Here is a 21901-nt window from a genome sequence, read left to right on the forward strand (position 1 = left end):
AGCTGAGGTCTGAGGATCATGGTTCAAATCCATCCTGGGTAGGAAAGTCTGTTGAGACTCATATTTCCAATTAACCACCAAAAAACTGTAAGTGGATCTATGGCTTAAGTGGTAGAACACCCACCTTGAGCTAAAAAGCTCTGGGACAGTGTTCAGGCCCTGGGTTCAAGCCCCAACACACACACATACACACACACACACACACACACACACACACACACACACAAGCTCAAGTATAGGGAAGGCCCATATGTATAATGCCTTGTGCACCAGGTGTTCAAATAGCCATCAAACCAGTGTTTCCTCAGAAGATAACTAACCAGCCAGAATTCAAGAGAATGAGAAATGGGAGAGCAGGGGACCTTTGCTATTTATTATGAAACTTGTAATATATGTTAGCTTTTTCTTCTTTTCATTAATTCCTTGTGATGAGGAAGTCTCATTATGCTGCTCAGACTGGCCTTGAACTCCTAGACTCAAGTGATCTTCCTGCCTCAGCCCCTCATGAAGCTGGGACTGCAGGTGCATACCACAAAGCCCAGCTGTATTTCTGTTTTGCATTAAAGAGTTTTTGTCATGTTGAAATTGAAGTTTGCACTAATTGGATAGGTTAGCAAATCTAATTGACAAAGTAATGGCTTGTTCTGTTTCTTTAAATTAAATCATGTCCGTATTACTTTTTAAAAAAAAATCATTGTAAGGCTGTGAGTGTAGCTTAGCCGTAAAGTGCTTGCCTGCATGCCCAAGGCCCTGGGTTCAACCCCAACATCACAAAAAATAAAGTTTAACAAAAAGATGTAACGTGGTGGCAATGGCTCAAGCCTGTAATCCAGCTATTTGGGAGGCTGAGATCTGAGTACTGTGTTCAAGGCTGGGACAGCTGGGACACTCTTATCTCCAATTAGCCACCGAAACGCCAGAAGTAGACCTGTAGCTCAAGTGGCAGAGCACTGGCCTTAAGTGAAAATGCTAAGGGACAGTGCCCAGGCCCTGAGTTTAAGCCCCAATAACAACATGAAGAAAAAAAAAGATACAATAGGCAGGCTTGATAATATATTTGACCGCACCATACTAAAACAATAATACACAAAATGCACAACACAGTTGAACCACATTTTAAAAGGATATTGTATCTAACTCTGTCTATAAGATGGAAAAATGCCTTGAAGGACCCACACAAAAATGCTAATACTGGTGATATATAGGTCACGGGACATAGGTAACAAGCCTTCCTCTAAATCTATCCATATTGTCATATCTATACATACATACATATGTATATATAATTTTGTATGTGCCAGAACTACTGGGGCTTGAACTCAGGGGCCTGGGCACTGTCCCTGAGCTTTTTTGCTCAAGGCTAGCACTCTATCACTTGAGCCACAACTCCACTTCTGGCTTTTTTGGTAGTTAATTGAAGATAAGAGTCTCACGGACTTTCCTGCCTAGGCTGGCAGTGAACCTCAATTATCAGATCTCAGCCTCCTGAGTAGCTAGGATTATAGGTGTGAGTCTCTGGCACCTAGCAAACATATGTCTTATTATAAAAAATGAAGTCACTTAACATAGTAACAACTGCTGCTATTTTGTGCATCACAGGTGCTTCACAAGTGCTACCTCATCCAGTCCTCACACAGTCCCGCAAGCTGGGAAGCAGGCCCATTGTACAGATGAAAAAGCCGGCATCCTGCTCTGGCTTATAACCCATACTTCTTCACTATCCACCACTGTCCCTGCACAGAGAGACCAGACCTATCACATTCTCTGCTCCCCAATTCTGATCTCTCACATGCCACTGTTTAGGAACTAATCTTCCTTTTATTTGTCTTTGGATAGCCTCAGATTATAAACTGACTGGGTGGAAATCTGTCATAGTCCTATACACTGACTTAATTCGAAGCAAGCACTTCGAGTCACGTCGACAAAACTACCCAGTAGATGAGGTACTTCTCACAGCCAGAACCAAGGAAGGAAAGCCATTCTAAACAAAGAATGGAAGGAGAGGGCACCAAAACTGGTTGTGAAACCTAATTCTACCTCTAAGTGCACAACCCATTCACTGGAACCTGGAAAGTCTTAGGCTAAAGCCAAACTACTAAGAGTATTCTAAGCCCCAGGGAAGAGAACCAGTCTTTTATATATAAATAAGTGCTTAAGACATTTGGGGAGCTCACACACACTCAGGATGAAACAAGGACAGCTCTGGTGAGGCTGGTGGAAGGTAAGGTTTGCACAGGCATTATTTAGGACCAATGTGTGCTCAAAGCACTGTGGCTGGGACATTACAATAGCTTGAGGGCTGCAGTGCTGGTGCTGATGGGCAGGACAAATAGCACTCCTACTCTAGATCTGAAACCACTGAAGAAGTTTCGAGTCTTGCTTTAGGCTGGACCCTACAAATTCTGTTACCACCTTAACTGACACACACTATCCAGTACATCCAGGCAAACTCTAAGTCAAGTAAGCGGGAGGGCTAGATGTCCAAAATGTCAATGTTCTAAAGTATGTAAATAAAAACACATCAGAGGAACTTTCCTCAAAACAGGGAGGTGCAATATTTGGAGCTAGTGGACACAGGTAGGACTAAACAGCTGATTGGGAAGAGGGCAAAGGTGTAGAATGTTCTCAATCCAGGACTACCATATTCACTTTCAGAATCTTCTCCATTACCCTACCCCTTCAGACACCACATTGTAAGAACTGTGATATATTGGAGTTGAGACTCATACAACAGTAAACGAGTAAGTATCAACTTCCAAACTTCTAAATCCCAACTTTGCTGTGTATCAGCCACTCTGGGAAAAACAGTTCTCAGTTCTCATCCACACTGTAATGATTTTTCTTTATACTGTCAATGGGGGAAAGGTTCTTTTTTTTTTTTTTTTGCCAGTCCTGGGCCTTGGACTCAGGGCCTGAGCACCATCCCTGGCTTCTTCCCGCTCAAGGCTAGCACTCTGCCACCTGAGCCACAGCGCCACTTCTGGCCGTTTCTGTATATGTGGTGCTGGGGAATCGAACCCAGGACTTCATGTATATAAGGCAAGCGCTCTTGCCACTAGGCCATACTCCCAGCCCCGGAAAGGTTCTTTTACTAAAGCAGATTCTACCTTGCTCCTTCATGGCTCAGGGTTCCCCTATTCAACCAGACTGATGTTAACAGATGCTAATGGTCAAGGGTATTACTGGATAGAGGCCTGAGCACAAGGCCCAGGACTCTGACCATGGAGTCACATGCCCTGCAAGTCAATGTTGAAACATTGTTCTTTTCCCTCAGAGAGGCCCCACTTCATTAACTATAGTGCCCACCCAATTCTCTGGGAAGAATGTGCCACCACCATGGGTAAAGGGAGCTGGGGTTAGCTAAAACCTCTAAAATAACATCTATATCCAAGATCAGAACTAAAACCAAGAGAGAATCCAGGCAGTTACCCCATGAAATTAAAACCCCCAAATTCATGACTAACAATTCACTGATTTCAAAAAATAAAGGATACTAACTGTTTTGGCTACTGAAACAGACCAGCAGTCGTCTACATAGATAAAAGGGAGAGGGACTTACAGATGATCCCATAAAGGAAAACAGGATGGAACTCCCCTTATTCTCACATCTCTATCCCCATTCATACTGGGCTGAAGGACATGCTAGGAAACCAACGTATTTATAGGCCTTAATTCATCATCCTTGAAAAAATAAGTCCTTTAGCCAGCTGCCACTTCCCATGGAAATTTCACTTTCATCTCTTCCTTCAAGGTTGGACTCCTTCCCATATCTCCCATACTGCTGGGTAGAGCTTTTTGTGATTACAATAGAGAAGTAGGTGCCATTTCCCTGACTAAAATTCCCAACATGTGTTTGTAAGACACCTGATTCTAACATCCTAAAATACAACTGCTTCAAAAAACATCAACTCAGAAAAACAGAAGTTATATCAAAGAGTATGATGTAGCATCTACCTTGTGCAAATTGAGCCCAAATAGCACAGCTGGAAGTAAAACCTTGAGGCCTGCCCAGATACAGACATTGCAGAAAGCAATCAACAGAAAGCCAGAGTGAGGCTTTGGTGTGACCATCTTCTCAAATACTTACCTGCCCTGTGTTCTCCTACCTTACCAACTCAAATCAACTGGGAAGTGCTACCAGATCTCCATCAGGCCTTAAAGACACCCAGCTACCTGCCAGTTAAAAATAATCAAGGAAGAGGAAGTAAAAGTATATCAGACCCTGGATGATTTTGCCAACAGGAAACCATTCTTTCTCCACATGTAGACATGGAGTACAACTGCTGCACAGACTCCCAGGATCTAGCATATCCCTAATCTCTGCCCCATAGTTCCCTTGACAGGTGGTATGAAAGAATGTATTTCCAAATTCACATGGAATATTGCTTGTTTTACATGCTTTTTTCAATGTGACCTTGGCCCTTATCCTGAGAGGTGGGTCTCTGTCCCCTCCACTTGAGTTTGGTTGGGTTTGAGACCTCCTATAACTAACAGAATGTAGTGGAAGTGACACTTCATGACTTCTAAGCTATATCAGAAAAGTTACTACAGCTTCTAACTTTACTCACTGGAACATTTGTGCCTGAAGCACTAAGATACCACATAAGGCCAAGAGTCCTGAGATAGCCATACCTATGGAAGAGTTACAAGTGGGCACCCCCACTGTCCCAGCCTTCAAGGCCTTTCAACCTAGGCACTAGATATGTAAACAATCTTCAGATGATTCCCATTTCCATCTGTGGCCTCACCCTGAGCCTGCACATTTTCCCAGCTGAAGTCCCTAACATTGAGAACCACCCCTACCAGCCCCTTCTCAAAGCCTGACATACTGTCTCTATAAAATAATAAAAAGGTTCTTGTTTAAGGTGGTTTATTCCAAGGAAGTAGTAATACAAATAGTAAGTGATGAATTTGTAAGTCTATTCATATCTGTTACTAGCAAAGAAGTCCATATTCTTGGAAGCAGATTTTTTTTTTTTTTTTGCCTAGTCTTGGGGCTTGAACTCAGGGACTGGGCACTGTCCCTGAGCTTCTTTTGCTCAAGGCTAGCGCTCTAGCACTTGAGCCACATCACCACTTTCAGTTTTTTTCTGCTTATTTGGTACTGAGGAATGAAACCTCGGGCATCATGCATGCTAGGTAAGCATTCTACCACTAAGCCACACTCCCAGCCTGGAAACAGAATTTTTGATAAAAGTTTTTGATAAACTGGGATTCTATACCAGTCTAGCAGCAGTTAAACAAACTGAAGCTTTAAGGAATGAATGGCAAAGTCAAACTTGTCTTCTATATTTCTTCCATGGTATTAGTCCAAACTGTAAGTGGGCAATACAGAGAATGCTCAGCTCTCCTCCACTGGAACGGAACTGTCATGTTAGTCTCATATGGTCCATCTGGCAATAGAGCCATCTGCAGAGGCACTGTCCCAGGAGATGTGGGATAGGAAGATGACACTTGTGGCATCTGAATAATCACACAGGGCTCTGCTATTAGCAAAACCAAATCACACGATTCTCAACAGGACCTGATGGGTCTCTTTTTCAGTGTTTACATTATTTTTCTGGTTAAATTGGATTTTGTTTTGGCAAACAATTACTTGTGAATTTAACTGAAATTATCTATACTTTTCTTTAAACAAAACCATAACATAAAACAAGAGCCTATTTCAGTAGAAACTTCTATCTTAGTTTCTATAACAAACTTTTGGACAGTTGTATATATAAACTGAACTTTGGTTTGAGACAAACACTAATAAGAAACCAAGTTCAAAATGTGTGAACATAGGCAAGCCCCCATCAAACTCTTCCTGGTCACAACTTCACGGTTCTGTAAGCTCTCATTGTATCAACAGGCACAAAAGAAAGTTAAAACTACAACTATTTTCCTTAACCATTCATTGTCCTTTTCTCCTTCCTTTTAAGACTCATGAAGGTTAACAGGATGCAATTCTCCCCACCCCACCAAAAAAACCCTAATTGTCCAAACAACACATATATCAAGACTCAAATAGTAGAGGAGATAAGGTATATAGAGATAAGGCACGTGGGAGAACCAAATTAACAAGACGGAAACAGTTGTGTTTGCACACTAGAATCTAGGAAAACTTATTTTTTTTCTTTTCTGTGGCCTTGCCACCACTTGCCGTCACAAGGGACTGCAGAAATAGGTCATGGTCACAAGGCTAGTTGCTGCCAAGGACCTGCTGCTCCTATAGCTCTTAGAAATGATTTAAAAGTTAGGGTTGAACAGTTCTAGAAGCAAACACTGAGCTTCCAACTTTATTAGCTACTCCAAGGAACACTTTTTTTTAGGGTCCCAGGATTCTGGAAAGTTTAAGAAATGAACATACAAAAACAAGGGCTCAACGAGAACACTTTTTTTTTTTTTTGTGGCACTGGAGGTTTGTACAGGGCCTTGTGCTCCCTGGGCTGGTGCTCTAGCACTTGAGCCCTGCTCCCAGCCTGGGGTTTGCTGGTTATTTTGGAAGATGGAATCTAATGGACTTTTCTGCCTAGTTTGGTTTGAAACCGTGATTCTCTGATTCTTATCCTCCTGGGGGGGGGGGGGGGAGGAAGACAAAAAAACTTTAACACCTTTGATACCAAGAATACTACAGACTAAAACATTTTAAAAGCAAAAAAGAAAATAACAAGAAAAGAGAATCCTACTGAGGCTCTTACATTATCAAAGTGATTTTTTTTTTCTAGTCCTGGGGCTTGAGCTCAGGAGGGCCTGAGCACTGCCTCTGGCTTCCTTTTGCTCAAGGCTAGCACTTTGCCACATGAGCCACACAGAGCCATTTCCAGCTTTTTTGTTTGTTTGTTTGTTTAATGTTAATGTGGTGCTGAGGAATCCAACCCAGGGCTTCATGCATGCTAGGTGAGCACTCTACCACTAAGCCACATTCCCAGCCCCTCAAAGTGATTTTTTTATGTAACTGCATTTACTTCTAAGAAGTAAGCTTGGGGTTGAGAAAAGGAAGGACACTGACTTCCCTTTGTGTTTCACTTTTTGTGCTATTCATACTCATGTGTACACACTGCATTTAAAACATTTTAAGTCTATCAGGAAACTGAGGAGAATACGAAAACACAAAATGGGCACGTACAGAACAAAGTAAACCAAAAGTACAGCGCAAATTGTGGTTTAAATACTGAGGGTACAAGTGTGGCAGCCAGAATCACAACCCTTTGAACATCAGCACTTACAAAGTGTCAGGCACGACTAAGACCTTTGCATATATTATTTTATTTAATCCTTGAGTCTATCCTGTAAGATGACATAAATACTGTCATAATTATTCCTATTTCACATTTATGCAGTGAGTCATTTGCTCAAGATCCTCACTAGTAAGTTAAACCAGGCAGGACACAAACTCAGCTCATGGGGTGATCGCCAATGGAAAGTGGGACTCTCATCTTACATGTAGGATCTGAGAAAAGGGTTGACAATGTCTAGGAAATGTTTATCGAGGAGGAAGTACGCATGCAAAAAGACACAGTGCTGGAATTTGCAGTGATCAAAATCACAATCACTCCTGAAGGACCTAGTTAACGCTGGCACAAATTTGGGAAGTAGCTGTATGAAATACAGTTTTCCCATAAAAATGGAAACATGGCAAACACTTTACTCTCTTCTCAAATAAAAATGCTACAGCACATCTTCAAAACAATATTTAGTCTTTAAAGAGACTGTGCCACAAGAATACTAAATGGGAAGCCAGAAGGGGATGTGAAAATAGATATTCCTGTTGACCTCAACAACAGAGAAGGGAGGGAAAGAAATACTCTGCCTTCCTCCTGGGGCAAAAGTATTTTTAATTATCCACTGAGAATCCAGCAGAGCCATAAAATGGCCAGATGTCCCATTTAATCATGCCAAATGCACTAACAGACAGTTGTCGACAAGGTAGCATTTTCCAGGAAACCTAGTACTTCAAGTTAAATTTGCATCCACAAAAGGCTTTTCTACCGTTAGAAGAGCTGGTTGGGTGAGACATGGTGGCTCACACCTGTAATCTCAGTTGCCTGAGAAGCAGACACAAGAGGATCACAGATTAAGGCCAGCCCAGGCAAAAAGTTATGGAAACTATCTGAACAAACAAGTCAGGCTAGTGATACATACCTGTAATCTCAACTACCTGAGAGGATTATTGTGAGGCTGACACCAGGCAAAAGTCCTTAAGGGGTGACACTGATCAAGATGCATTGAACTCATGAACTGAAATGCTGAATTGAAACTCCTCTGTACCTATTTAAAGATTTTTTTAAGAAAAGAAAAAACAATTACAGCAAAGAGACTTGGATGCATGGCTCAAGTGGTAGAGCACTTGTCTAGCAAGCACAAGGCCCTGAGTTCAATTCTCAGCAAGCCAAAAAATTAAAATATATATATATATATATTTTTTTTTTGCCAGGCCTGGGCCTTGGACTCAGGGCCTGAGCACTGTCCCTGGCTTCTTTTGCTCAAGGCTAGCACTCTGCCACTTGAGCCACAGCGCCCCTTCTGTCCGTTTTCTGTGTACGTGGTGATGGGGAATCGAACCCAGGGCTTTATGTATGGGAGGCAAGCTCTCTTGCCACTAGGCCATATCCCCAGCCCCTAAAAAATAATTTTTAAAAAAGAGAAGTTGGGCTGGGGATATGGCCTAGTGGCAAGAGAGCTTGCCTCGTATACATGAGGCCCTGGGTTCAATTCCCCAGCACCACATATACAGAAAATGGCCAGAAGTGGGCGCTGTGGCTCAAGTGGCAGAGTGCTAGCCTTGAGCAAAAAGAAGCCAGGGACAGTGCTCAGGCCCTGGGTCCATGGCCCAGGACTGGAGAAAGAAAGAAAAAGAAAGAAAGAAAGAAAGAAAGAAAGAAAGAAAGAAAGAAAGAAAGAAAGAAAGAAAGAAAGAAAGAAAGAAGGAAGTTAGTGAGGATCAATTTTTCAGAGGTGTTAGTGTAAACAAATCTGCTTTTTCTCCAGCAGAGGTAAGTCTGAGTAGCTTAAGAGGGAGAAGGTTCCCTAAGAGAAATCTAGTACTATCTTGTCTCTGTAAAATAACAAGGAATGGAAAGAGGTTTGTTTTCCCTATTCCTTGAGAGAGCAAAAAAGCAGAGTATCATTTACTGGGTGTGATATCTGAGCAATGCTTAGCCCATATTATCTCATACCATCCTATGCAGTACAGCTGTTTTCTATACTGTCCACATTTTACTAATAGGGTTCTTGAAACTCCAAAAGGATAACTCTACATGACCAGCAACAGGTGCTCAAGAAGCAAGTAGCTTCTGCCATTCACAGTGGTTCCGGAAATGAAGCCTGAGAGGAAAATGGTTTCTTCTCAGAACAAAACATCAAGTTTCCTGCAGAAAGCACAAGCCCCAGGAAGTTAGGAGGGAAAGAAACGTGTAGTATGAAAATCTTAATGTCTAACTTCCATGTCACACTTCATTATTACAGTGTACTGCATAGGACACCAGACAGTTCTTTGCATGACTCTCTTGATGAATGACAATATATAGGAAGATAATTAAAAGCACATAATTAGTCTCAGACCCACTCTATGCCGTATTGGTGATTGAACTTAGTGTTTCACACTCTCACCTGGCCTTTTTGTTTCTTTGGTGCCAGTCCTAGGGCTTGAACTAAGGGCTTGGGTGCTGTCCCTGAGCTTTTTTGCTCAAGCCTAAAAAAGTGCTCTTCCTTAGCACTCTACTATTTGAACCACAGCTCCACTCTGTGTTTTGTTTTGGTGATTAATTGGAGAAAAAAAAAGTCTCATGGACTTTCCTGCCTGGGCTGGTTTTAAATCATGATATTTAGATTTCATCCTCCTGAGTAGCTAGGATTACAGGGCATGAGCCACCAGCACTGGACTTCACTTGGCTTTTTTGATCATTGCCACTTCTCTAGGCCCACTCTGAAAAGACCCCAGGTTGACTCAGAAAAGTGTGCAAGACGGAAGTGGCGTTGTGGCACAAGTGGTAGAGTGCTAGCTTTGAGCAAAAGGAAGCCAGTGCTCAGGCCCTAAGTTCAAGCCCCAGGACTGGCAAAAAAAAAAAAAAAGACTCATGAACTTTCTTGCCTGGACCTTGATCCTAAGAAAAGTGTGCAAGAAAAAAGTACAAGTCAGCACCTTGTTTGCTGTACTCAGCAGCAAATGTCTAAGACACCCATACGACCAGCTCCAAGGGCAGATCTAGTGTGTCCTGCTTCCAGGAAGAAGGTGGTTGTTCTTGTTTTGTTGTGAATCCCTTTCATGGTTCATGTGATCAGAGCATCTTCTCTTGGCAAAGCCATCATCTGTCACAGCCTGGACAACAACGGGGAAGGGAAGTGCTTGCAGGCTCCTGTCCACAGTTTCTCTGCTACACTTCTTTGCAAAGAGTCTCTCCAGGAAATTGAGCCACTGTAAGAAGCCCACAAGTGGGGAACCTGGACACACTGCAGCCTTCCATGCAAATTCAGATACAAACTACCTTGTCATTACCTGTTCCAAACATTCACATTAAATCTATGGCGAGAGCTCAGACAGCATTGCATCCCAATTTCTCAACAGAGGATTTCTTTTTTTTTTCATCTGTGATGGGGATTCAAACTTGGCACCTGATGCTTTTGCTGAGCCACATCTCTAACCCCAACATCTCAACAGAAGAATCCTTACAGATGAGGATGAGCTCAAGGCCATCCAGCTGGTAAAGTGTCAGTGTTAACAATCTTTGCTTTTTAAGAGGAATGAAGTAGCTGCAGGTTTTTGTAGTTGGTCTGCCTGCAGACTGCGAGCGTCCCAATAAAGACTCCAAAATTTGAATTAAAACAAAGAAAAAAAGAGGAATGAACTATGGTTCTACAAGAGGCTGGAATACTGAAGACTCCACGTGAAGGACTATATCCTTGGGCATGGGGAAGAAGTTAAGATTGTTCTGTTGACTCCAGCAGACCACTGAAATCACAACTTTGTGTCTGCACAATAAGAAGCCCTCAGCTATCTCACGGGAATGAGGTGAATAGCACCAGGTTACGGAATGAAAAAAAATCTCCCAAGAGATGGGGAGAAAAAGCAAGCAAGCAGATTCTTCTCTTCCTATAAATTCTGAAACACAAATCTCCTCAGCTCACTGAGACACTTTCTGCGTGCTGCAGTCACGCCTGTGGAGGCAGGAACCTTCACCAAGTCATTCTCAGGGCACCTACATCGCCATTTCCCCTTCACTGACCACACTCGTGGATTTGCATCTTAGTGCAGTTTGCTTTGATAAAAGTCCTTCTCCTTGACTCCACAGGGTCAGGCTTGTGTGTTTTTGTATACTGTTACATTCCAAACAACATGTGCTCAGCTTCCATAAAAGAAAGCTATCAGGCCTGAGAGTGTACCTCAAAGTAAGCCAGTGCCTGGGTTCAATCCCTAGCACTGAAAGAAAAGAAAAAGAAACAAAGAAAGAAAGCTGTTTCACTCAGAAGACGCCAGGAAGGCCTGAGGGACAGGGAAATCAAGGCTTCTGTGCCAGTTAAAGAGCTGAGAGAGGCCATGGGATTTTCAGGCTGACCTCTGGCCTTACTGCAAATTTTCTGTGTGTCTGCTTTTCTAAGCCTGTCCTTGGATCAAATAACTGGCACTTACCATAGTTATCTAAAACCAGAAAGTGTGGGGCTGGGGATATAGCCTAGTGGCAAGAGTGCCCGATACACGAGGCCCTAGGTTCGATTCCCCAGCACCACATATACAGAAAACGGCCAGAAGCGGCGCTGTGGCTCAAGTGGCAGAGTGCTAGCCTTGAGCGGGAAGAAGCCAGGGACAGTGCTCAGGCCCTGAGTCCAAGGCCCAGGACTGGCCAAAAAAAAAAAATAAAACCGGAAAGTGACAGTAAGGATGCAACCATGTGCTGTGATGATGGAAGAAAGAGAAGCCTGGGGCCTGATGATGCTGTGGAGCCTGTTCTAAAATCCTCCAGACTTCTTTCAAAGAAAAATAAATCTAGACCTTACTTTAGTCACTGTCATTTTCATTTGTTTCCTATTATACATGCAATCAAACCTAGACTTAATGCCAAGTATACACCAGCACTGAGCACTGTAATGTCCATGCCATACATCCTTTACTATCAGTGAACAGCAAATAACTATTTTAAGTAATCTCATGATAACAAAACAATTTAATAAACCACTAAGACTTTATGACGAATCAATGTTTATCATCAACTACTTTCCCCACAAAAAGGCTGCTCCTATGTATCCATCACTCTATTGGCCCAAAACGAACTAACATGATTATGATTTCCAGTATTCTGCCCTTACATGATAGTGATCAGAATCCAGCTCTCTGGAACTTCTAATAAAAGTATAGGGAAGACAAAGCCCTCAAGGCTACAAAACATAAAGATGTTACAACTTAGCCGGGCGCCAGTGGCTCACACATATAATCCTAGCTACTGAGAAGGCTGAGATCTGAGGGTCACAGTTCAAAGCCAGCACAGGCAAGAAAGTCTGTAAGATTCTTATCTCCAATTAACCACCACAAAAATGGAAGTGGCACTATGGCTCAAAGAGGCAGAGTGCTAGCCCTGGGCAAAAAAGCTCAGGGACAGTGCCCAGGCCCTGAGTTCAAGACCCACAACTGATAAAAAAGAAAACAAAAAACAAAAAACACGGCATTACAACTCCCAAACTAAAAGCAATAAGCAAAGAAGTGACATCACATTTCCAAAAAGATTCCCAAATATGCTTACACACAATGCAATGGATTAAGAATGGCAGTGTGTAGGTGCATAGTAGTACATATAATCCTCACCCACCCATAGACTATTACTGTATGGGGGAGCCCTTACCCCAAATCACATGTCAGATTTACCGCTAGCATCGTTATCAGTACCAACCATGCCATCCAATGCATTATGAACATTTCTAGCCACGTTTTGTCCGAATCCTTTAAAACACTGCCTATTTGCAACAACATATCGCCAAGAGATTCCCTGCTAGCACCCTAAGACCCAGAAAGGACCAGAGCATTGTCACCTGGCTTACAGAGTGATATTTAGTTCCCCTGACCTCTCCTGCCAATGCCCTAATTTGGGCAAGGTGCTTTTTAATCCAGGAGAACATAGACCTAAAAGAGAAATCTTATGAAAGACAAAATTTTGTATGGCTAGCTTGAGACTGTAATCCAATGGAAAACTTCACTGAGGAAGTTACAATTTTATTATCCTAACCTAGCTTTCTAAATGGGCTTGGTTATATAACAAAGCTTTGCCTAGTTCTTTCGACATGGTAAGGACTTAAGAAAAAAAATTAGGAAAATCCACCTTCAATGTCATATTTCTTAACAACACACCTGCTGCTTCTCATCCCATCATCCAGAGTAGAAAGTACTCTGATGATAAGCCACTAAAAGACTGAATTGTTTAATACCTTAAAGAACAGAGCTGTAGAAGAGGGATGAGAATTACTACAAAATAAGGAGATTAAATAATAGCAAGGGAGAAAAAACAAATTTTATCTAAAAAACAGATCACATATTCCTACGCTTTTGAGGACAAAGTTTTCTTTTATTAAGCAAGCAGAGGGTACTTGTAGTAAAGAGAAAAGTAGTAACAACTGTTCCAAAGTAAATTGGGAGTACATTCATATTTATGTATACATATATTTATGCTGTCCTCTCTAGGGCATGATGTTCAAAGTGATCTTAAAACACATTAAGCAATTCTATCGTCTCTATAGTCAGTTTAGGCAAGAGAGAATGCAAGTCACCCCCAAATGAAGCATATTCCCAGCACACTCATACAAGTGAAAGACTAATGTCTCTAGCAACTTACTGCCTAATTATATCTCACACCTACTTTACAATCTAGTTTATGGATACTGGGTGCTCAATAAACAGTTACTTCTCTGTTCCCTGCTATTAAACTCTAAGAGTTATGAAATTAATTAATACCAGCCTTAGGCTACAGAGAAGTCTGTAACACCACCAACTACATCACGCTCTCCAGATTGACACCAGCACCTGGACTGGCTCAGTTTAGGCTGAATATGCCTCAGGGTTTGACCGTCTCTGCTTCAGAAGGCACCTCAAGTTGAGATGTTGAGGCAGCACTTCAAAAATCTATTAAAGCTTTGCTTTACCTGCTGTTGCACAAAGGGGAAACCCCCTTGTGTGACTATGTACACATTTCCAATAAACCTGCATTTTTATTTTTTACTTTTTTTTCACAGCATGTCAGAATCATACACTGTCAACTTTGCCTGAAGAGTTCAAAATTACCCTCATATGCCTCAGGTACAGTCTTTCTAAACTTGTTTTTCCTAGCATTCATTCCATCCCTACATCTCCACTCCAATATGGAACATTTTTAGGCAAGGTTCCACTGGGAATCGACTCAAGCTAAGGACTAAGTGGGCATCCCAGCTCTTTATACTCACTGTTGCTGGACTTAAGGTCTCGGTGGATGATGGGGACAATTGCTTCATCATGAAGGTAGTTCATCCCTCGGGCGATCTGCACAGCCCAGTTCACCAGAATGTCTGGGGGAATCCTTTTCCCAGATAATACTCTATTCAAAGGCCCTCCGCGAGCAAACTCCATGACCAAACAGAAGTTGGGTTCCTTCAGGCACACCCCTCTAAGGGCAATGATGTTGGGGTGCTTTAGCATAGCAAAGAGCTTGGCCTCTTGGCGAACATTCTCTATGGTCTGGCTGATGTCCTCGTCAGGGTCGTGGCGAGCTGCTTTCACAGCAACCTCATCACCTATCCAGAAAGCACGATAGACCTTCCCAAAGCCGCCAATGCCGATGATCTCTTCCAGCGTTAGCTCTGCAAAATCAATCTCTAACACTGAAAAAGAACAGAAAAAGAAGCAAGTAAAAAAATATCCTGGGCCAGGAGCCAGTGGCTCACATCTATCTTCCTAGCTACACCAGAGGCTGTGATCTGAAGATTGCGGTTTGAAGCCAGCACAGGCAGGAAAGTCAGTGAGATTCTTATCTCTAATAAACTACTCAGAAAAGGCCAGAAGTATCTCTGTGGCTCAAGTGGCAGAGCACTAGCCTTGAGCACAAAGAGGCTCAGGGACAGTGCCCAGGCCCTGACTTCAAGCCCCCAGACCAGCAAAAAAAAAGTCCTAAGAATACCATTTAATATCATTTTATCTGATGGGTAAACCACTCATTCTCCTTCCCAAATCCAGCATCTGAATCTAAGGTATTAACTTGATAATACCTTCAGCTCTGTTCGAAAAGGCTTTCAAGGGCTGGGGATATGGCCTAGTGACAAGAGTGCTTGCCTCGTATACATGAGGCCCTGGGTTCAATTCCCCAGCACCACATATACAGAAAACGGCCAGAAGTGGCGCTGTGGCTCAAGTGGCAGAGTGCTAGCCTTGAGCAAAAAGAAGCCAGGGACAGTGCTCAGGCCCTGAGTCCAAGCCAAAAAAAAAAAAAGAAAAGAAAAGGCTTTCAAGGATAGAAAATAACAGCTACCAATGATTGTAAATCTTGAGCCAGAAGATATGGTGTTAAGAGCTATATGAACATAGTGCTATTTTATGTTCTCTTATGAAACTGTTCTCTGTCCTCTCAATCTCTTGTTTTTACTTGGCTGATTTAGACTCAACTCAAAAATCTCAGAGGAACTTCTAATCCAAGACCCATAAAGTCAAGGCCCCATCAAATACCTTTGGCAGCAATCCGAGACCAATAAAGTCAAGGCCCCATCAAATACTTTGGTAGCAATTTCCATTCTGCAAAACTTGTCAAGATTACAATAACCTAATGGTTTGTTCAATGCCTGACACCCTGCTGGACATTGAGATCCACAGGATAGAGATTCTGTTTGCCTTCTTACCATTGTACTCACCATGCCAACAAGTTAGTAGATGACCAATAGTCTGCTAAGACAAAATGAAAACAAACAAGCAAATCTACCTCAGGAGGAAATACACCAAATTCAGGTCTATAAAATAAAAACCCACTTGGGATTTCTGAAACAAACAGAGATAACAATTACACTACTAAAATGCTAAGAAAACAAGGATATTTCTGGGCTTTTGGCAAGATCGAAAGAGGAACTGCCCACTGCTAGCTGTTCTCTTCCTTACTTGGCCAGCTCTGCCACACCCCCACTCTTTACTCAGATGCTGGTGATACCCCAAAACCTGCCCTTGCATAATTATAGTACTTCTATTTTATCTGGGGCTGATAGTCACTTATATTTTGCAATGTAACTGTCAGGTTGCAAAAAGGAAATTCTTAGAGAAAGTTAGATGGACTGCTTTTTTATTTTAAAAGTTCCAATTTAAAAGTTAGGGCCTTAGTCAGGCACCAGTGTTTCATGCCTATAATTCTAGCCACTGAGGAGGCTCAGATCTGAGGATCAAGATTCAAAGCAAAGTAGCCAGGGGAGTCTATGAATACTTATATCCAATTAACCACCAAAAACCCACAAGTGCAGGTGTAACTCAAGTGGCAGAGTGCTAGCTTTGAGCAAAAGAGCTCAGGGACAGGGCTGGGAATATGGCCTAGTTGTAAAGTGTTCATCTCGTATACATGAAGCCCTGGGTTCGATTCCTCAGCACCACATATATAGAAAAGGCCAGAAGTGACACTGTAGCTCAAGTGGCAGAGTGCTAGCCTTGAGCAAAAAGAAGCCAGGGACAGTGTTCAGGCCTTGAGTTCAAGCCCTAGGACTGGCAAGAAAAACAAAACCAAACAAGCATACAAAAAAAAACAAAAAACAAAAAACCTCAGGGACAGCACCTAGGCCCTAATTTTAAGCATCAGAACAGGCACAAAGAAAAAAAAAAAGTGATGGCCTTGGGGATGAGGGTGTAGCTGATGGCAGAGTATGTGCTTAGCATTTGCCAGGACCTGGATCAATTGCCAACACCACATACAATACAGAAGTTATTGCTTCATCTGGAAATCTTCTTGCAAAACAAATGATGTGGATGATACTGCAGACTATCTGTCAGCATCCATTCAAATCTGGCATTACCTTTCAGTACTAAAGGCAAGAAAGCTACGAACTATATTTTCCAGGTTTCCTTACAGAATACGTTCTGCCAACCAGATGCAGAAGCAACCTAGAGACCATTTTGATGCTTCTCCTGACAAGCATGGCATATCTGTAACAACAGGAAAGTGTCCAATTATGAGCTCTGTAGATATAGGAAGGATTGCTTCACTGCCAAGTGGTGGCTTCATCTCTAGGCTGCAGATGCAAAAGGGTGTTCCTGAAGCCAACATTTTCAGTGGCCACTCCAGAATCAGACCTGCCCAAGCAGAGAAGTGGCAGCTCGCCTAAGAGTTCTTCCCATAGACTAAGCTGAGAGACTCTTCTCTCAGTCCTTCTAACAAACTCTGGGAGCACCTAATTCCTTGTGCTAGATCCCTTTCCTGCTTAAAATAGTGTGTTTCTGAGTCCTAAAACTGAACACTGATCACTGACTGTTGTCTGATGCAGTCTCTATGAATGAGAAAAACATCTGTCTTAAAGAAAGATAGAAAAATCTCTTCCATTTACAATGATGAAAAGCTACCTGCCTCTCAACAAATTTGTATTAATTATCCTAATTCCACAACAGTGTCTTTGAGTTCTTCCCCAGGGAATTACTACTGTACTTTCTTAGCACTCAGTAGGTGTTGAATGTTTATTTATATGCCTGAGGGGGGTGGGCACAATATAACTTGGGAGGAGGGTGCTGAAAGGACAGCTCCTCTAGGGCAGGTCATCCAAAACAAAACCACTCCATGGAGAAAGGAAAACAATGACCTCTCTTTGGGAAGAACATGAAAGCTCAGGTTCCTCCTATTTAGTTAAGGAACTTTTGTGACCAGCCTTTAAGGAAAGTATAGAATACAGCTTTCTAACACACACAAAGCCTTGATGACTTTCTTTTTCTTCCTCTGCTAAGAAGTCCCTTTGGATAAGAGACAGGAAACTAGAACTTCAGTTTCAGCACAGAATATATGGGGCTCTCCATATATATTCATTCATTACTCTAGTCAAGACCTGGTTTTAAGAAAGAAAAATGAGGTCAATTTGCAGTTAGCATATTTTTCAGCTTCTGTGGACGATATACCTAGAAATATCAGAAAACTTTTTTTTTAATTTTAAGAGTGATGATGCTATTCCTTTTCAAGTGTATGGCTGGAAACTGAATATAGAGGAAGACTGTTGGGATTTTGAACAAATGGATGGTATATACTCCATCGTGGAGTATATGAATGGCATACACTCCACTCATTAAAAAAAAAATCTTACCTACAAAGATGGATCTGTGGAAATACTGCTACATGCCAATATTCCTAGCACTGGAGAAGCAGAGAAAGGAAAATCATGAAATTAAGGCCAGCCTGGAGTACACATAAGATCTTGTCACAAAAAACAAAATAACAACAACAACAAAAACACCAAATCTTAAGCATAGTAATATGACAGATTCAAGGAAGAACTCAAATAGTATAATTCCTCAGTCAAAAGTTCAGCAAAGTGAAAAACCAAAAAGCAGGTACTTGATAGGGTAGTGTGGGACAAGGGGAAAGCAATGGAAAAATGAAGGGAAGAGGGGGAGAATGCAGTCAAGAATCCAATGCAGGGGATAAAGGAAGCCTCTTGCACTTTCGGTGGGAATGTAAACTAATACAACCACTCTGGACATCAGTCTAGGTTCCTCAAAAAACTAAACAGAGAAGGGCTGGGAATATGGCCTAGTGGTAAAGTGCTTGCCTCGTATATATGAAGCCCTGGGTTTGATTCCTCAGCACCACATATACAGAAAAAAACGGAAGTGGTGCTATGGCTCAAGTGGTAGAGTGCTAGCCTTGAGCAAAAAAAGAAGCCAGGCCCTGAGTTCAAGCCCCAAGACTGAAAAAACAACAACAACAACAAAAACTAAACATAGATCTTTACCACTCAGCCAAACCACTCATGGGTATCTACCCAGAACATCACAAGCCAGGATACTATAAAGATTTTTGCACATTATGTTCATTACTGCACTATTCATAATAGCCAAGTTATGGAAAAAGCCCAGGTGCCCTACCATAGATGAGTGGATACAAAATATGTGGTACCTATACACAATGGAATTTTACACAGCCATTAGAAAGATTATGTCATTTCCAGGAAAATGGATAGACCTAGAACAAATCATGTTAAGTGAAGTAAGCCAAGCTCAGAAAGACAAATGGTTTTCTCTCACATGAAGAAGCTAGATCTAAAATACATCAGGACATGATACATTATATGGGACTCTAGGCATTCACACACAGTGAGACCAAAGGAGGATACTCTTAGGAAAGGAACACAAAGACTCAATGCCTATGTGCATCTGATCAGATAAGATAATATTTATTGAAATGAACTCCAGGAAGTGGAAACAAGGGGCTTTGTTTTGTTTTCTTTCCTTTTTGTCTTGTTTGTTCATTTATCTATCTTTGGGAGGGTAAGGTGGGGGCGCAGAAATGGAGGAGCAAAGAGTAAACAAATGTAGCAATGGAACTCACTAGACACTATGCTGAAAATGTACCATATATCCTGTGGGTGGGAATAGGAAGGAAAAACTGGGAGAGGGAAGGGATGGGATGGGAAGGGATGACACTGTCCAAAAAAAAAAAAAGTACTCTTTACCTGATTTATATAACTGTAACCCCTCTGTATGTACATCATCTTTATGGTAATTATTTATTTATTTATTGCCAGTCCTGGGCCTTGAACTCAGGGCCTGAGCTCTGTCCCTGGCTTCTTCTTTTTTTTTTTTTTTCTCAAGGCTAGCACTCTGCTACTTGAGCCACAGCACCACTTCTGGCTGTTTCCTATGTATGTGGTGCTGAGGAATCAAACCTAGGGATTCATATATACAAGGCAAGCACTCTTGCCACTAGGCCATATGCCCAGCCCCAATTATTTTTTAAATCCCATATATAACCTACAAAATTAAGAAGAGTGAGGGGATGGGTAAGAATGTTAAAAGGTGTAACACTGATAAATATACATTGTATTCATAAACTGCTTCCCTAGATGGTAACTCCTTTGTACAACTATTTAAAGATAATTTTTTTAATCTTAAATATACCTGAAAATACATTCTGACATTTCTAGTGGATGTAAGAAAAAGAGCTAATTACTAATAAAATTAATGCCTTATTTTCAAACAGACACAACTGTCATGGAAGAGAAACATTTAAAATTCCTAGGACTATATCACCCAAGATGATAAATTTGGAACTTTACATTTACACGTTTTACTATGCCCCTGATTTTTTCATATTTGTCATCAAAGGAAAGCTGAACCCTAATACCTACAAGTAGGCAAGAAAAAAAAAGGATTAAATAAATGTAAGTGGTTTATAATATCATTTTATTTTTTTTAATAAAAAGTTTAGTGATTTTCCCTTTGGAATAAAGTTGGAACAGAAATCTCACTTTGAAAAACTAACAAAACTGGACTTATTAACTGAGCATTATTGCTTGACTTAGTGTATCATCTAGTCACACAATCTAGAATATAACCTGGATGCTGTGACAGAAATCCCAGAGAGGAAGTTCAAAAGGGTAACTCTGTGCAAGAGTTGTTGGTGTCTCCTTTATATTTCAAGTCTTTGGAGAAAAAAATTTGTCAGTCATTTTTATTTTCTGACTCACACAAATTGAATTTGTGGATAAATCTATGCAGATCAGAGAACCAACTGTCTTTTCCAAGCACTAAAATGAAATTTCCTATTTACATGACCTCATGTAACTTTCAAGCACCTTTTTGTCATTTATCTCCAGGTATCTAACAGTGTATCTGTCACTAGATACTCAACAACTTCTAGCTGGAAATGAAGTTTCTCAATTATCAAGAATTGATGGGGGCTGGGAATATGGCCTAGTGGCAAGAGTGCTTGCCTTGTATACATGAGGCCCTGGGTTCGATTCCTCAGCACCACATATACAGAAAATGGCCAGAAGTGGCGCTGTGGCTCAAGTGGCAGAGTGCTAGCCTTGAGCAAAAAGAAGCCAGGGACAGTGCTCAGGCCCTGAGTCCAAGCCCCAGGACTGGCAAAAAAAAAAAAAAAGAATTGATGGTAATCAAATTTAGCAAAGCCAAATTAGAGGACTTAACAACCATGAGTTTCCAATGCTATGTTATTCAAACACAATGATACTTCTTCCTTCCTCATCATCTGGGTTCTAGATTTCAGAATCGATTCTACCCAAGACAAGTTTGATCATAATATAGGTAAGTCCTGGCCACCTTAGAGAAAAGGAGCTCCTAGTGAACACACTCTTGACATGTCTGGCTCCCTGCACAAAGATTCTTTAGCTTGTCATATTCACTCTTGACTGCTATGACGGCGATCAAGACTCTGAAGAAACTGAGTTTCTGCTCACAAACTGCACATGAATTCTGATACTAGCTGTTGTTAAAAACAGAACTTAACAAAGAACCTAAACTCAGACTTGTGTTTAAAACTACAATGTTTCCTAACATGCCACTATTTTTATGTCTTCCAACATAGGGCCAAACTTATCTTTCACACTATTTCAAAACATTATGCCGGGAGCTTTGACTGGCCTTTATCTTACCAAACCAGTGCCAAAAAGATGCGGCACTGGAAACAATTTAATTTGTCACCAGGCATTCTAGAGATCAAAAGGTAGAAATATAAAGCTTTAAACTGAATGAGAGAAACACAAAGAAAATTAAAAATCTGAGTATCAATTTGGCATTCAAAACACCAAGAGAAGAGTAGAAAAACAAGAAAAACTAATGATTTTGATAGTAGCTACTACATATCTTAAGATAAAACGTCACCATTATCCAGGTGGAGATAAGTTAGCCACAAAAATAACTGTGACAATTGAAGTAAATGTTCAATAATAAATACATACTAGCAATGCCTTATTAAGAGAAGAAATTATGAAACTCTCAAACACA

At 41.4% G+C, this 21901-nt stretch overlaps 1 protein-coding gene across 1 annotated transcript in view; it reads right to left on the bottom strand.

Annotated features, from left to right (window-relative positions):
- Map3k9 (mitogen-activated protein kinase kinase kinase 9) overlaps positions 1-21901 on the bottom strand; it is a 54519-nt gene that overhangs the window by 30646 nt on the left and 1972 nt on the right. The window contains exon 2 of the mRNA XM_048362365.1: positions 14401-14814. Coding sequence (XP_048218322.1) covers positions 14401-14814 — 414 coding nt within the window. The remainder of the gene's footprint in view (positions 1-14400; positions 14815-21901) is intronic.

This window comes from Perognathus longimembris, chromosome 14, assembly GCF_023159225.1.
Source record: "Perognathus longimembris pacificus isolate PPM17 chromosome 14, ASM2315922v1, whole genome shotgun sequence".
Taxonomy (NCBI): Eukaryota; Metazoa; Chordata; class Mammalia; order Rodentia; family Heteromyidae; genus Perognathus; species Perognathus longimembris.